Below are 16,913 nucleotides of genomic sequence, written 5' to 3'. Positions count from 1 at the left end.
TTTTTCAGCACTTGAGATTATTGTTTCAAGTTATTATACAACTTCCTTCTGGTCCCCACAATTTTCGATAAACCCATGGTCATCAAAATTGCTTTTCCCCTATAGCTAAGGCATCATTTCTCTATCACTGCTTTCTAGATTTTGTATTCGTGTTTCAGAATTTTGATTATGATGGTTGTTGCAGTGGATTTTTTGCATTTATACTGTTTGGAATTCACTCAGGTTTTTGCATTTCCAAGTCTGTTTTTATTTTTTATTTTTTACCAAATTTGGGGAGTGGGATCTAGGCTATTATTTCTTGCTTACTCTTTTAGTCCCATTCTCTCCCTCTCCTCTCATATTAGAATTCCAGTGACATGAATGTTCTATATTTCCTTTATAATCCCACAACAGATTTCTGTGTCTCTGTCCATTGTTTCCAGTCTAACTTCACTCTATTGTCAGATTGTTAATTTCTGCTTTTGTATATTAATTACTTCCTCTGTCTCTTCCATTTTCCTATTGATCCCATCCAGAAAGTCTATTTCAGTTATTTTACTTTTCAGTTCCAAAATTTCTATTAGGTTCTTCTTTGTATTTTGTGTTTCTTTGCTGAGAATTTCTATTTCTTTGATGACTCTTTTTCCATTTTTTATTTGTTTCAATGTGGTTGTAATTTTTGGTTGAGAAATTTTAAGGATTAATTTTTAAAAAAATACTTATCAGATAGTTATAACATCTGTATCATCTTGGTATTGGCATTTTTGAACAATATTTTTCTTTCAGTTTGAGATCCATTTGGTTCTTGGTATGATCAGTGCTTTTCTATAGAAGCCTAGACATTTGGGGTATTACTTTGTAGGACTAGATCTTATTTTAATCTTCTGTTTTAGCTGATTTCCTCTGACATTGCCCTTGCAGGAAATAGGGTGCCATCTTATTTCTGTCAAGTGAGTATAGAACTCTAGGTTTCCATTTCGAGGTCATTGATATCAAGGAGGTAGGGCGCCTTCCTCCTCCCTTCTGGGCAGAGGTGAGTTCCAGCTTCCTATTATGTATCTACTGATACTATTTTTGTGGGAATGAGGAACAGTGACCCATAACTGACAGATGGTTGTGGAGTCGTGGCTCCATGCTTGGCCTTTACTGATTGGACGAAATGGAAATTTAATTTGTTCTGTGGTGTTTAGTTGGATTAGAGCAGTTATTGTCTAAGTTTTCTATTTTACCAGGGAACCCTTTTCCTGGTTCTTTGGCTATAAGAACAATCTTTTGTTTGGGTCTTTTTGTTTGTGCTTATTGACATTTTGGGTTGCTGACTTCTTCAGCTCCAAGTCTACCATATGTGAGGCCAAAAGGAAACTCAGGGAACTCACTTCTATATCATTCCTCATGTCCAATGGTACCTAGATGGTCTATTTCCTTCTTCCTGCTGTGCAGAATCTTCTTATATTTGTTTTATTTATAATGTCCAGAGGTTTTAGTTTGCTCAGTGATAAGATAGGGAAAAGTACTTCTCTTTCTAGGGATGGGTATTTGGACATTGAGCTTTTAGAGCCTGATGCTGTGCTGCCAAAGGAGATTCAGGAAAAGAAGATCTGCTGTCATATAAGAGCCTATGCAGAGACTCTTATTCTACTATATCATGAGAAGCAAAAAGAAGTGAAAGCTTCACCTGGATTTGCACACGTCTACTCCTCTGTCATGGAGAGCATACATTGGAGTAGCTATGATCATAGACAGCTCAGTTTCCCATAAGCCTGTTGACTCAGTGTTTCATTAGCCCTTTTCAAAATCTATTACTTATGTCTGGTACCTGTCAGGCCATTCACTGTTGGTCAGCTTACTTGGCTAGATTCTAACAGGACGAGAATTAGTAGCTGTTCCTTCTATGGGCTATAAGTCTTACTCTGGTATAGCTGAAGGGACCCTAACATCACCTATGTGCATCACTGTGAGTGCATATAAGGAAACTGGATCTCAGAGAATGGAAGAGTCTTTCCCTGTGGCCCATGGCATATCATAAAAAAAAAAGCAAAGCCAAACCTCAGACTCACACTCCTTGCCTATAAGCTTGGTATTATATTAATTGTATCGGCTGTCTTCTGCCCACTCTCCAGTGAACTTTCTTCTGCCTCCCATGACCAGGACTGCTATTTCATCGCAGCCACTGCCCCCACTGAAATGCCCCTCATCCCTGGGGGTGGTGCTCAATGAGGGTGGTAGGGTGGGGAATAGAGGTGGCTGACTCCACACAAACCTGTCCTCAGAGTTAAAGTCTATGATTCAGGGGGTCAGTGGTCTCATCTACATGTCTCAAAGACAGTGTGCTTTTTGTCTCCCAAAGCCCTGTGTCTAGGTCATTTGGGAAGCGCCTTGGAGAGTCAAGAATAAAATTGCAGGTCAAACAATGGATGACTGGAAAAGTCGGCTTGTAATCAAGAGCATGCTTCCCCATTTCGCCATGGTGGGAAATCATCAGGAGCCCAGAAAGCTCCAGGAATCGGTCAGACAATGGGCTATGGGGGGAGGGGGGTGTTGAATGCTTCTAATCCTAAACTTCAATGTAAGATGTGTTATTGAAATTCCCTGTGCAAAGTTGGTAGCAAGGAAGCAACTTAAAATACAAAGATCTCAAATATTATCTAGAAAGCATTTAGGATATGAGCTGACTGCCCTTTGTGAGTTTGTGGATGAACTGAAAATACAGTCCACTGTTCCATCTGTATTCCCAGTCGAGTGATGTCTGCACTAAACCCCCTCAATGAGAAGAGGAGGACAAGTGAGAGGCAAGAAGATCCTACTTTTTGCCTTGATAGAAACCATCTCAAATGACATGCAATCAGTGTACTTCCTAGTATTACTGAGAACAAGGAGCCAGTGAGTGGAGCAGAGAAAGGGATTCCCATTCAACTCACTGGCGCTAGCATCCTTTTTAAAATTCATTTGATATACTTCTACACTCCTCCCTGGAAGCCTAGATATCATCCAAGTGTCTGAAACTCAGCATTAGGGATTCCAGTGGTAGTTCTAAGGGCAAAGATGAGAGAATGAACCATGAGAGCCATTGGTTGGTTGAATTTGACAATAAAAGCCTGCAACATTGCCAGTCTGCCAAGATTAGCTCGATTATCAGGAGTTGCAGCAAACACAATGACTGTTATCTCAGGGTATTAGGCCCACAGAGGAGTGGCTTGCTTAATCTCTGAAATTAATAGAGCAGAGAGGAAATGGCTCTTATAGAGCCGTAGGTCTGCTTCCTTCCTGTTCATAGAACTGGGAGCCCTGGGCTCTGAGGTAATGACATTTCACATAACCAGAGGGCCTGACTCCAGTTCCCAGGGCAATCTACTTTCAGTAAGTCAGCTTTCTGTTTGTTTTAAGATTATGATATGTGTCCAGGTGTGTGTGTGTGTGTGTGTGTGTGTAGGAGGCAATTGAAATAATGCTTCTCTTTTTTCTCTCAATGACAACTACCAAAAATTGATTGAGGATGTGCTAACCAGTAGAATGTGTAGATACTTAAAAAACTTTGTTTACTCTACTAGTATCCCAAGTTTCACAGAGATGGCAGTTAGGTGAGGTGGTGGAAATGGATGATTACTTGGCCAGCAGTTTATTAATGAAATGACCAGCCCTGCTTTATGCATCTTCTAGAAAGGAATCTCTAACTCCTATCCTGATTTCTCTTTTGTTTATGGTTTCTTTGTTACTGTCAATGACAAGTCACTCAAATAAAGAAACACTCCTGGTAATACACTAGAGTCCGTGATCAATTCAGGCATGACTTCAAATTGCTCCTTTGTTTCCCATTTCTTTAATTCATTTGGGCCAAAAACAAGCAGAAAAGGGTAAGTGGGTTGTAGTTACAAGAGTCCTCTTCCTCTTCTCCTGCCCACTCCACACACACTCTTTTGAAAAGTGTGACTAGTAGATAACTGCTTTGGTTTTGGGCAGTGTATACCTCAGCGAATGTGTTCAAGGGATGGTTGTCCTTAGAATGGGCCTGGGAGCAGCCATCCGGGCCTGTACTCTGGAGAGGTTGTCAATGCGCACACCATTTCCGGGCTTGGCTTCCCTTTGCAGATGCCTTCAGAGCCTCCGTAAACCTCGCCAACAACTCACATTCATTTCTTTAGAGTCACACATTGGACTTGATCAAAATCAGCCCCTCTGACCCCTGTCCAGCACAACTTGTTCTCTGTCCTGGGCTTTGAGTGGCCTATTTCCAGAACTCTGAGGTGTCCTAGAAGACCAAGGATTAGCCCCCAGTTGAATATAACAAAAATACAATCTTCAGGCTGCGAAAACAACTCCTTTAGATGAGTCTTCACAGTTGAAACCCCATTTGTCTTCTTGCGAGATACATGTGCTCTCTAAAAAGGAAGATGCTGAAAGAGCCCATTTGTTTAACTATGCCTGACAGGTTCTGCTGCTAACATCACCAGAAGATTAAGGTGGCTCTTGGTGTGTGTATTAGTTTGCTTTTTGTTACTTTAACTGGAATACCAGCTTCTTGGGAAAGAAACGGTTTATTTCAGCTTCTACTTTGGAGGTTATAGATCAGGATCAGGTAGCCTCATAGTTCAGTGTCTGGTAGAGGTTGGTCATGGCAGGTGCACAGGAATGACCACATGGAGAACCAGGAAGCAGAGAGAGAAGTTAGGCAGAACTGAACTTCAATATTCAACCCTCTTATAAGGCCCACTCTCCAAGGGCATGCCCCCACTGTCCTAGACTCCCCACTAGACCCACTACACAGATGTCACAGTTTGATCAAGACTTTACCCTTAATCCATCAACCATTAATATTAAGACATCAGAGTTTAAGCGGGGAGAGAACTCCTACTCAGTGAATAACAGTGTGAGAAAAGCTGAGTGTTAGTGGCTCCTCATTCCCTATAGCCTCAGAAATGTGCCTGTGGCTAACACTGAACTTTACCACACACACAGAGCATCTCAGTCGCCTGCTTGTGAACCAAGGGATTGACAGATTAAAAGCAAAATAGTCCGGCGCCACTGCTCACTTGGCTAATCCTCCACCTGCGGTGCCGGCACCCCAGGTTCTAGTCCTGGTTGGGGCACCGGATTCTGTCCCGGTTGCTCAACTTCCAGTCCAGCTCTCTGCTGTGGCCCGGGAAGGCAGTGGAGGATGGCCCAAATGCTTGGGCCCTGCACCCGCGTGGAAGACCATGAGAAGCACCTGGCTCTGGGCTTCGGATCAGCGCGGTGCGCCGGCCGCAGTGGCCATTGTGGGGTGAACAAACGGAAAAAGGAAGACCTTTCTCTCTGTCTCTCTCTCTCTCTCTCTCACTGTCCACTCTGCTTGTCAAAAAAAGAAAAAGCGGAATGGTCTGTGAGTTCGCCAAGAAACATGCTGTCCAAACAAGTTATTACAGGGCCTGGCATGCGAGGAACAGGAGGAGGTCCTTTGCAGGAGCTGGGCTTGCATTTCCAGGGTGTGGCCTTAGCTGAATCTCAGATGTTTCCGTTGTTTCCTCTCCCTCTGATGCTTCGTGACATCCAGAGGTGACACCCTGCACCCTAGCACCAGGAAACCATGTGCATCTGGAAGCATGTTGCTCCTACCACTCTCCATCATCCTGAAAGTATCCCTAACATAATGCTTTGGACATTCAGCTTAACTGGTGCTCTTGTCCTTTCCCCGAAACAATCTAACAAAAAGACACACCTCCAATCGAAGTCTTCATACAAAATTCTATCAGTCCCAGAGGAGAGTTCTTTGTAAATTGCCCTCTCAAATAATTGAGAGTTTCCTTTCAGGAAAAAGTATATCTGATGTGATAATTGTTCTTAGCCTAACACCCAGGGCTCAGGACCCTCGGGTCTTGCATCTGCTGCTAACTAGCTGTGGGGTTTTGCCTTCCCTAAGAACAAAGTCCAACTGCACCAAGAGTAAGAATATCCTTTGGTTGAGTGTTGACTAGGTGATAGGCAGTATGTTAAGCACTTGGGGGAAATAATCTCCTCTAATGCTCATGATGACCCTGAGAGAAAGAGGCCATTATTGTAAGTAGGAAACTGAGGCTCAGCGAAGTTAAGCAACTTGACTGAAGAAAGGGCAGAGCTCAGAACCTAACGTATCTCAGAGCCCACTGTCATTGCCACCATACTCTGCCACCTCTTAAATCTAAAGTCCATTGAAAAGCACAAGATGATGACTATATAGGATGCAAAAGTAGCCATCATGAGAAATCACAGCAATGAAATTACCTTTTCCACACTTGTTGACTCATTCAGTTGCATGACAATGTAATGCCTCTTGTGATTTGGGGAAAAAAAGAGTTTTACCTCTTGAACATCTGGTAATCTCTCCAAGGTTAATAAGACTTCCAATATCTGCAGTTAGTGTATGAAGTTTTAACAGGGAGCAGAACATTTGGTCCTACCCTTTGAAGTTAAGATCTCCACCCTTCCCCCTAGAGCAGTAGGTTGGTTACAAGTGCATCAATCTCAAAGGTATTCACACTCCAAATTGGGGTTGCACTGCAGCATGCATGGAGTTGAGACTCAGTGTACATGTTACATATCATCTCTATACCCAACTTGAGTGGCAAGTTTTAAAGATTCTCCCAGATCTGGTCAGCTATCTGTTCTATTCAAAATGCAGCAGGACAAAATGGGGCTGTTAAGGCTATTAAATATACAGTCTGAGAAGGAAGGGGGTGCTGTGATCTTTGAACATCTTCTGTGTTCAGTCATTTAATGTTGACAGATAACTCAAGTGATTGCAATGAATTGGCATGCCCCATGTCCCACTACTCTGTGATTGAGGGGAAAGGGGTATTATTACCGTTCTTCTTTGTGGATAAAGATATTAAGGTCTGAGGAATCCAATGGCTTGCAGAATGGTAGCCATTGAGATGATGAGAAGCTACTCAAGGGTCCCTATTGGGATAGGCCCAGGTACAGTGTTCCTTCCACCCACAGCACAACCAACACCAGCCCCCTCAGCCCATGTACTCCTCTTTTCTAAACACATGTGGGGCTGAGGAAGGGGAAGAGAGGAGCCCTCTGTTTAACAGGGTATGTGGAGACTTGAGTGGCTACCAAAAATACTGGCCCCATTCTACATATCCCTCTTCTTTAGATTGGTGATCTTTGAAGTACCCAGTAGGAGGCCCTCTGTTCACTTCATCCTGTGATGTGTGATTTGGTTCAAGATGTGTTCCCAGAAGCCTTGGATGCTCATGCTTTTCCTTGCAAAAAAGACCACTGGACTAAGCAACTAGCAGTCTTGATCCCAGGGATGTGACCAGCTCTTCATGAGACCTTGAGCAATCTTTATCCTCTTGAGATCCCATGGCATGCCTGCCTACGATTCATAACGGCCCTTCTTTCTGTGGCCACATTTCCAGGACCCTTTCCCTGTGCCTAGCCCTGTGCTAGATCTAGGTTCCAGTAGTCCACAGTCTTGAAGCAAATGATCTCCAGGTGTCCTCCACTGGGAATAAGTGTATGTTACCCTCTAGTTTGAGGTAGAACCAAGAAGAGAGAATAGTGAAATGATTTTTGCATGCAACATCATGTGTGTGCTGTAGCACCTTTGCTCCTGTAGCACAGAGATTAATATTTCCATGTCCTCCAAGAGGAGTCTGAAGCTCACAAAGGACAGGGACTTCTGCAATGTCATCTAGTTGGATGGTTATAAATTCAAGGACCCTGCCTCCCCAGGCCCTCTCACTTTTCTGTTTCCCATCCCCAGATTAGGAGCCCAGATGTGGGAGGGACCTTCCCAATGCTGGCGACTGCTCTGGGTGTTCAGGCCAGAGCAGCAGACAAAACAGTCCCAGATTTCCTGGCACTGGCACTGGCACTCCAGCGGCAGAGCCAGCCCACAAACAGGTGAACAGTGGAAGTCTCTTTTCTTTATCCTGGTGGCTCCTGGAGCCTTCTGTTCAGCATTGTCCACTGCCCAGCCTGGCAGAAAGCAGGAAGACAGCGACAGCCAGCCAGGAACTGGAGTGAGTTGTCTAAACAGCACTCTTAGAAGCACAGGTCCAGAGATTTGGGTCTTTGCCAGTATCCTCTGCTTCACGCAGGCTTTGGGCATGTTTGCTGGTACATGTCTCACCCCAAGAGAGAGGCTCCCACATATATGTGCACCACTGCCACATACAAATACAACCCAGGAGGTCCCAGGGACCAGTGTATCAGAGAGGCAGCTGTCCCTACCATTACCAGTTTTTTGCCTGAGCCTCTGGGCCTCGCTATCCATATCAGTGAAGTAGGCTGAGTAACTGTGCTCTCCACCCCCGCCAGGGTCTGTTGCATGATGCTGGGCATGACATGGATGTGGACGTGTTCTTAGCCACTCGGTATATGGTTTATGTGAGCACCTTTCTGATGATCAGAGTTTAGGCATGACTCAGAGGTTTTTTGAAGAGGGTCCCTGTGAAATGTGTGTCCTTGGGGCTCAGGTAAGAATAGAGAGGACCCCTGAGGACGCCACAGTCTCGGCAGCAGCCTGACTGCACTGAAGCAAGCTGGATTGATGGTAGAGCTGTGAGCGTTCTGGGTCAAGGCCTGCAGTGCATATGCGTCTTTCTATTTTGAGGATCCTCCCTATGGAGTACGCAGCTGTTTGCTCCCTCTGCTCCCTCCGCCTTCTCCTGCAGTAAGGGCTCTTTCCTGTTACAGACACCCAACTGGGGCAGGAAGCCAGGCAGGGACCTTGCCTGCAGACAGATCTTTTCCTCAGGGCTGAGCACTGCTCAGTTTGCAGAACACCACTGGGCTTAGCATCTGGGTCCTGCCTGGGTAGCCCAGCTCTGCTGACCGCTGACCTGCACATTGCCGTCTGTTGGAAGAGGAGGATGCAGGGAGAGGAGTCCATTTTGCAGCTGGCTTGTGCAGGTGGCTGAGAACTTTACACTGCCTATTTCAGGACTGCCACAGATCCATGGCAGCCGTGTCTTTATTCCTTCCCCCACTTGCCTTGCTATAAGACCCCAGATAATGGGTATCTGGAGGTGGAACTTCCCTGGGGAGCTGGGGACGTGGTTGGACCCCAGCATGGAGGCAGCAGGAGAGTGAGAAGAGGCTCAGGTGCTACTCCATCGTAGGGAGCGTGTAAAACAGAGGGTCCATGCTCTAGGGCTGTGGGCCTGTGACTTCCCAAACTACAGGCTGAGTCCTCTTGCTTTCACTGAGAACCCCCAGCTGGAGAACTCAATGCGGCTCTTTGTACAGACAGATATTTGTGTCCTAAGCTGGCCTTGGGGTGTTGCATTCCAGCCTCTGGGGGAGGAGGGGTGAGAAGAACTCTGCCTTTCTAAGGTTTAGGCTACAGATTTTGATTTCTGCAGTGGGTACAGAATAATATGTCAAAAGCCTCCTTCCTCCCCTTTTGCCTTTTCTTCCCCTCACCCCTGCTTCTTCCTGCCTTTCTCTTCTTGTCTTCCTCCTCTGTTCTCATGAGATCTCCAGCCCTTAGAATGCAAAGTCAGAAAGGCAGGCATTTAGCCCCACATCAGCAGGCTTGATCAGGGGAGGCCCAGGACCCAAGGCCCAAGCGTGCTTGGTGTTGTTATTACCTCCCTCCCCTGGTGCCCTTACCATCTTACCACAGACTTGCCTTCGTGTGCCTCCAGTGCTGCGTGGGCTGATCACCTTCCAGATTCCCCATCCAGAGCTGTTGTTCCCCAAGGCAGGCAGCTGGCATAGACACACTTGCTCACTCACTGCCCTGGCCCTGAGATCCGCTGCTGTTGTGCCCCTATAGCTGCAGCTCAGAGCCAGGCACATGGGAAATGGTCAGTAAGCAGTGGCTGCTGTTCATCTAGCTTAGTAATCATGCAGGCCACCCCCTTTGTTAGATAAGAGAAGGCCAGGGACTCACAACTCGCAGGGGATGGGGGTGGGGTTTGGGGGTGGTGTTCGAAGTCCTTGGGCCAATTAGTGAACTCCTAACAATTGTTGACAAGTGCTTGTCTAGAGGCTTTACACTGGCCACGGGAAGAGAGCAGGAGAAATTTGCCAAGTGCCATTTTCTGCAGTGGTTGATTCCAGTCTGCAGTTGCCAGATGAGCTCTGGCACAAAGCTAGCACTTTGGAGTACAGAGATGGGTAGGAAACAGCCCTGGCCTTTGGAGAGCTCTGTTGTGCGTGGGAGAAGAGCCTAGGCTTAACAGGGTAGGCAGCCTGAAAGTTGACCAGAACACCTGGGGCGGGGGTGGAAGGTGTAGAAGATGAGAACATATAATCAGAGTCTCTTGAGGGCCTGAGAGAAGAGGTTCTAATCTTCTAGAAAAACTGCAAATTATTCCACAGTGTGCAAAGTCTGGGCACCAAGATGGAACTCCCCAAGCTTTTTAGCTCTGAAAACGTTGTCTGCACCTGTCCTGTGAATCATGGGTCTACATGGCCCCCTGCAGTATGAGGAGGGCAATTTGGAAATAACTCATTGCCCTCATGCTCACACTCTAGGCCAGGAGGTTGGCAAACTATAGCCCACGGGCTCAATCTGAACCCCCAGGCTGTTCTTGTACACAAAGTCGTATTAGCACACAGCCATGCCTAGTCTTTAGCATATTGTCCCACACACGGATGGGCAGAGTGCAGCAGAAACCGCAGGGCTATTAAGCCAGCACTGCTCCAGGTCACTGGGCATCGGGTTCATTCTCTGAGGCCATTGTTTCCCCTGATAAATAAGCACCCACTTCAGTACCCACCTGAGCTGAAGTCACTGAGCCTCAATGCCTTCCTGCACCTTCGGCTTCCCTTCCTGTGCCAGAGCTGGCCACAACCCCCCACGCTCTGCATCTCAGCCTTGTCCAGAGCCCTTGTCTTTGTGACCGTTCCTTTGCTCCTCATTTCACCAACCATCAGCATCCAGAGAGATCTTTTAAAAACAAGTCAAGACGGTCCTTCTTCTGCTTCGCCCCTGCCCAAACAAGAAAGTATCCAGCACCCTTCTGGCAGCCTGCAAGGTCCTCTCTGTGCTCACAGCCACCTCACTGGCTCACTGGCCACCTGTCTGTCCCTGGAGCACACCAGAGCCTTCTCCGCAGGGCCTTTTCACTCGCTATCATCCTGCCTGGAGTGCTGTGCGCTGGCCTTTCCCCCAGCCTGCTCCTTCTTTCATTTAGACCCTGACAGACGCGTCTTATCCCAGGAGTAACCCTGGCACTCGCTCACATCACCCCTTTCTCTCTTCTAAGGAATACATCTCACACTCTGATCTTGTTCTTGTCATTTGCTTCCTGTCTCTCCCACTAGAATTCCAGCTGCTTCTCTCTGATTCACCACTCCTCTCATTCTGATGGCAGTGGTGGTTTGGGGCTCCCGAGGCAGCTGCCCTACCTTGCACTGTGGGAAGCCTTCATCTCTGAAGCTACTCTGTGTGGCTGCATCATTTTCTAGGCTAGGCTTCAGGGCCTGAAGTTGTCTAGTATCACAGCTGCCCGTGTGAAACTGTCAGGAAAGCTAAACATTTTCTTGTCTCTCTTCCTCCCTCAAGTCAACCCTTTAGGATGTAGAACAATGAACTTGGCCTATATAAAATACCTTCAGGAAGCCAGTCTCCAAACACCAACACCCAACATCTGCTTTCTGAATATATATCTTCAAACAGCTATGTGTACATAAGCAAACTGATCTTCAACTTTTTTTTTAAGCCACATGACATCGAAGGAACTTAGAAGTGCCTTGCCCTTTCCTGTGGTTAAATCTGACATAAAATTACTTCATTGCCAGCATATTAACAAAAAAAAATCCTGTCTCTTCCCTAGTCATTCAGCTTCAATTACTCAGATTTTAAAAAGAAAGATAATTATGATTGACTTCAAGGAGACAGAGTGATTTGAGTCTTAACTAATAACACATACAAAGCGAGTCTTCTTCCTCTGTCCTAGTCAGTAGAATTTATTAGAGAATGGTGTAACAAGAAGGAAATATTTGTAGGGCTGTTGTATCCCCTGATCACCACCACCCTCATCATCTATACCGTTTCCAATATCACCAGCACTACCACCATCATCACTACCACCATCACCTCCATCACCTCCTCCACCTCCACGTCATCATCTCTACTTACATTGCCACTACCATCACTGTTGCCACCACTACCACTACCATTACCCTTGCCACCATTGTTACCGTCACAGCCACCACCTCTATCACCACCCTCCTCTCTTCCACTGCCACAACTAACTACTCTGACCACACCACTGTCACTACCTCCAGCTCTCCTATCATTTTAGCCACCTCTACCACCATCACCACCACCTCCATCAATGTCACCATCACTATTAGCCCCATCACTGCCACGTCTACCAACCCCACCCCACCACCACCCATCTCTCTCATGTACACACGCACTTTCCATAGTGTAATCACAGACACTGCCCACATAGAGTGAAGTAAATACATGTTTTTAACTTGTCATTATTTCTAATATGTGTTGTGGCTATGGAACATCAGCATGTTTTTGTAGCCAAAATTGAATTAAGATTCATTATAATACAAGGTGATATCGATAATACAATAATAATAATACAACATGCTTAAGGGATGAGTTTGAGTGAGAGATCTTATATTTCATAAAGGGATATACTGAGGATTTCCTCTCAATGGAAAATTATTGCTGTATTTTATTATGATTTGGTTTACAAAAGTAAGCCTTGCACACAGCTGTTCAGGAGCACAGCCAAGGACTCAAGGCAGCTCTGCCATGAATGGCAAATGCTGCTGAGTAAACCATGCTAAAGGCTATTTTAGGACCACCAAGAATGTGTTTGCATTTTCAAGAGTGGAAAGAGAGATAACATTTATTTGATATCTATGCCATGCTGAGCACTATGCTAACTTTACATTGCTAAGACCCTATAATCCTTAAAAGAAATTTGTTCACTTTGTGGACCAGAAAATATGAAAAGAGAAGGAAAAATGACTTGCCCAAGGCAACTACCAATTAGAAACAAAGTTTAGATAGACATAAGGATTCAAGGCCCACCTGCTAAGTTCTACTACTGGAATGTAGTGTCTAGAAGTTTCTTTGTATGATCAGATTATCCATTTGCCTGCAAAGCTGTTAATGTACAAGGAGTATCTGGTAGTTCAGTCAGATATATAGCGGTTCATGCTGGCACTTGAGGGTGTGCTTTGCAGGCAAATAGTTTAGCCCAGGAGGATCAGCAAATGCCTAGCAGCCAAGCTACTTTAATGTACATAGTAAAAACTGCAACAAGGGACATCTGTGATGAGGTTGCTGCAATCTTATACTACCCTCTGATGTGTGATTTGGAAAGCCTTGGGGCAAGTACAACAGTCCCTATAGACAAATCAAAATCCCATGACTGAGAAGAAATAGGGGGATTTTGTCCTCACTCTAAGTGTGCAGAGCTTAAATTACTGCCTTTCCCCCTGCAGTCCCAGGATAACCCCTGAGTTCACTTGGAGAAAGCTTGCTTGGTGCCAACATACATGCCTAGAGCTCCGCTACTTGGGCTTCACCCTGCGTGTCAGGCTCTGTTCTGCCACCAACTAGTGCTATGACTTTAGTAAGTCACTGGCCCCCTGTGAATCTCAGTTTACTCGTGTGCAAAAACATAGATCCTAAGCAAAGCTCTGTCTGCCCCCTTAGGATTATTATTAGAATCAAAGAACAATGAATAAGAAAAGTACATTGTTCACTGACAGAAGCTGGGATCTTACAAAGTCTTTTTTTTTTGACAGGCAGAGTTAGACAGTGAGAGAGAGAGAGACAGAGAGAAAGGTCTTCCTTCCATTGGTTCATTCCCCCCAAATGGCCTCTACAGCCAGTGCTGCGCCAATCTGAATCCAGGAGCCAGGTGCTTCCTCCTGGTCTCCCACACAGGTGCAGGCGCCCAAGCACTTGGGCTATCCTCCAGTGCCTTCCCGGGCCACAACAGAGAGCTGGAATGGAAGAGGAGCAACCGGGACTAGAACCTGGCGCCCATATGGGATGCCGGCACCGCAGGCGGAGGATTAGCCAAGTGAGCCTTGGCGCCGGCTCCCTTATAAAGTCTTGTGGTTGGTAACACTAAGACTTGGATCACAGGGCCTAGAGAAGTCCAGTATCTTCAGAATCTAGATGGATTCTTTCAGTCTACTATACCTTAGGCAATTTACATGAACACTGTGAATTTCCCCTGCCCCACATCTCTGGAAAGGCTTTACTACCAGGAGCCACTTCCTGTGTGTACATGAAAATGCAGAAGCAGCCTCTTAGGAACCCCCAGCCCCACCCTTGTGCATACATATCTCTTGCTATGTTTTTTCCCGCAGGTGGTTCCCAATGGCTTAGTAGAATAGATGAGGAACAGATGATGAGCTCACCCTTTCAGGGTTCCAGATGTAGAGCTGAGTGGGAAGAGTCAGGGGGTGGATGGGTAGATTCAGCAGAACAGGCTTCTAAAGGACAAGGCCTATGGAAGTTTCTTGCCCCAAGGTAAATGCAAGCCAGGCAGGAAGGAAACACAATGTCATCTTCAACTCAAATAGTGGTGAGTCATGTGTTCCCCTGAGCCTTGCCATAGGATACTATGCTTTCTCCATCTCCTGCCCTGGTGGCAGTTTTAGATCAGAAAGGACACTTGGCCTCGAGAAGCCATATAAGCCAAACCTCTGGTTGCCTCATTTATTCATGCTTTCCCCATGGCCCTCTAGCTCTGCTAGGTGTTTGAACTTTCTGGTAACATGGAAGACAGGGGTCTCCGGACAGGCTTGTTGAATCTGGAGACAGGAGAAGTGTTGCTTATGTCTGCCTCTGGTCCTGGCTGAGGGTGTGGTCCAACACTACAAACAAGCAGCAGGAGCAGAAAGGTACTTCTCTAGAGAGGGCTCCGAGGTTTCTGTTTGTCAGCACAGAAATCAGCTTTCAGTCTCCGCCTTCCCTGCTGCCCTTCCATATCACTCTAATGATGAAAGCTTCACAGAGGACCTAGGCTGTGGAGGGCAATGTGATGCTTCCTCAAAAGATTAAACAGAATCACCTTATGATCCAGCCATTCTACTCCTTGGGGTATACCCAAAAGAACCAACAGCAGGTGTTCAACCAGAATTTGTACATATGTTCACAGCAACATCGTTCACAAAAACCAAAAGGCAGAAACAACCCAATGTCCCTCAATTGATAAGTGGATAGACAAAATGTGGCCTATCCATACAAGGGAATTGCATTTGGTTATAAAAGGAATAAAGTACTGAGGCATGGTATAATATAGGTGGACCTAGAACACATGATGCTAGGGTCCAGCACTGTGGTATAGCAGGTTAAGCTGCCACCTGTGATGCCAGCATTCTATATGGGTGTTGGTTCATGCCTTGATGCTGCACTTCCAACCTAGCTCCTCACTAATGGCCTGGGAAAAGCAGCAAAAGATGGCCCAAGTGTTTGGGCCCATGCCACCCATATGGGAGACCCAAATGAAACTCCTGGCTTCTGACTTCAGCCTGGCTCAGCCCTGGCTGTTGTGGCCATCTATGGAGTGAACCAGCAAATAGAAGATATTAATCTTTCTGTTTCTTCCTCTTTCTCTGTAATTCTGACTTTCAAATAAATAAATTTTAGAAGAAAAGAAAACATGATGCCAAGAGAAAAAAGCCAAACATGAAAGCCCACCTATTGTATGGTCCCATACTATGTAAGGTCCAGATTAGAGCTCTATGCAAATCTATGGAGATTGAAAGTGGATTAGGAGCTGGGAGTAGAGAATTACAGAGTTGCTAGTTAATAGTTTAGGTGTGCCTATTTAGGGTGAGGGAAAAGTGCTGGAATTGGATAGTGGCGATGGTTGCACAACACTATGAATGTACTAAATGGTATTGAATTGTATACTTTAGAAAGCGATTTTCATGCTATGTCAATTTTACCTCAATCTAAACAAAAAGGCAGGCCCAGACACAGGGAAGGTCTCTGGATTGACCACATGTGCCCTATTCAGTGGCATCAGAGCTCAACAGTCTGGCTTTAAATCTACTAACTGGGGTCAAGACAGATGTGGGTTGAAAGGCTAAGTTTGGTTTGACACTCTGTCTCAACTCAATCACCTCCCTCTTTACTTTGATTCAACTGCTGAATTTTGATCATAGAAAGCCAAACTTGAACTTGGACTCCTCCAGTGACTGGTGAGGCACTTAAGGAGAGTGGGTTTGGGGGCTAGGTCCATATGAGTGACATATAGCAAAGCAAAGATTGGTTTGCCAAGGTCCCATTCTAGGTAGATTTCTAGGAATGAGTTTTTTAAAAAAGATTTTCACATGTCCCTCAAGGTAGTTAGAGAACTGGCAGACTTCCTGGTGCCTGGTGACTTGATAGGACACTAATAGAATGTGTAAATAAGCCTGGCTCATTCGAACAGAATTGCAGCTACCCTTCTTGATATAACCAGTGCAGACCTGCTACTTTCAGGATCAACACCACCAGTGCCCCTCCCGCCACACCCATTCCTAACTCATGCTGTGTTCAAGAAACCCCTTGTCAAAATGCCATGGAGATATTTGAGGAGGCTCATAGTGTAACACAAGGGCTAGGCTTCTCTGTGCCCCCACCCATAATGAGCTATCTCATCCATAGGTCAGCCACACCAAACCCATCCAGATGTTTGAAACCAACTCAGTTTCTCTTTTCCCCAAAGGAAGCATCTCCATCCCACTTACAAGATCTGGAAGTGTGTTTGGAAAAGATTGGGCCAAAGTTTCTTGTGAAAAGAGGCGCACAGGCACATATATTCCTGGCTCTGGGCCTGCCCAACCTACATACAAGTGGGTGGAGCCACCCTGTCTCTAAGGGCCTAACCATTCCGAAAGCCTAGGAACACAAGGCTAGCACTCAAGAAATGCTTCCTCAGAAATAGAATACCTCGATTGTCCTCAAAGGATGCCACAGTATGAATTAGGAGCTAATGAAATCCATATTCATCTATAGGTTTGGAGCCATTCTTGGATTT

General features: G+C 45.8%; 1 protein-coding gene across 1 annotated transcript in view; it reads left to right on the top strand.

Annotated features, from left to right (window-relative positions):
- The first annotated feature begins 2,389 nt into the window (after window positions 1-2,389).
- The window catches only part of MAMLD1 (mastermind like domain containing 1), a 57,553-nt gene continuing 43,029 nt past the window's right edge, over window positions 2,390-16,913 (top strand). Inside the window, exon 1 of the mRNA XM_062183451.1 lies at window positions 2,390-2,485. Coding sequence (XP_062039435.1) covers window positions 2,390-2,485 — 96 coding nt within the window. The remainder of the gene's footprint in view (window positions 2,486-16,913) is intronic.

Source organism: Lepus europaeus, chromosome X, assembly GCF_033115175.1.
Source record: "Lepus europaeus isolate LE1 chromosome X, mLepTim1.pri, whole genome shotgun sequence".
In the NCBI taxonomy this organism is placed as follows: Eukaryota; Metazoa; Chordata; class Mammalia; order Lagomorpha; family Leporidae; genus Lepus; species Lepus europaeus.
This window is presented reverse-complemented; position numbering and strand designations above follow the sequence as displayed.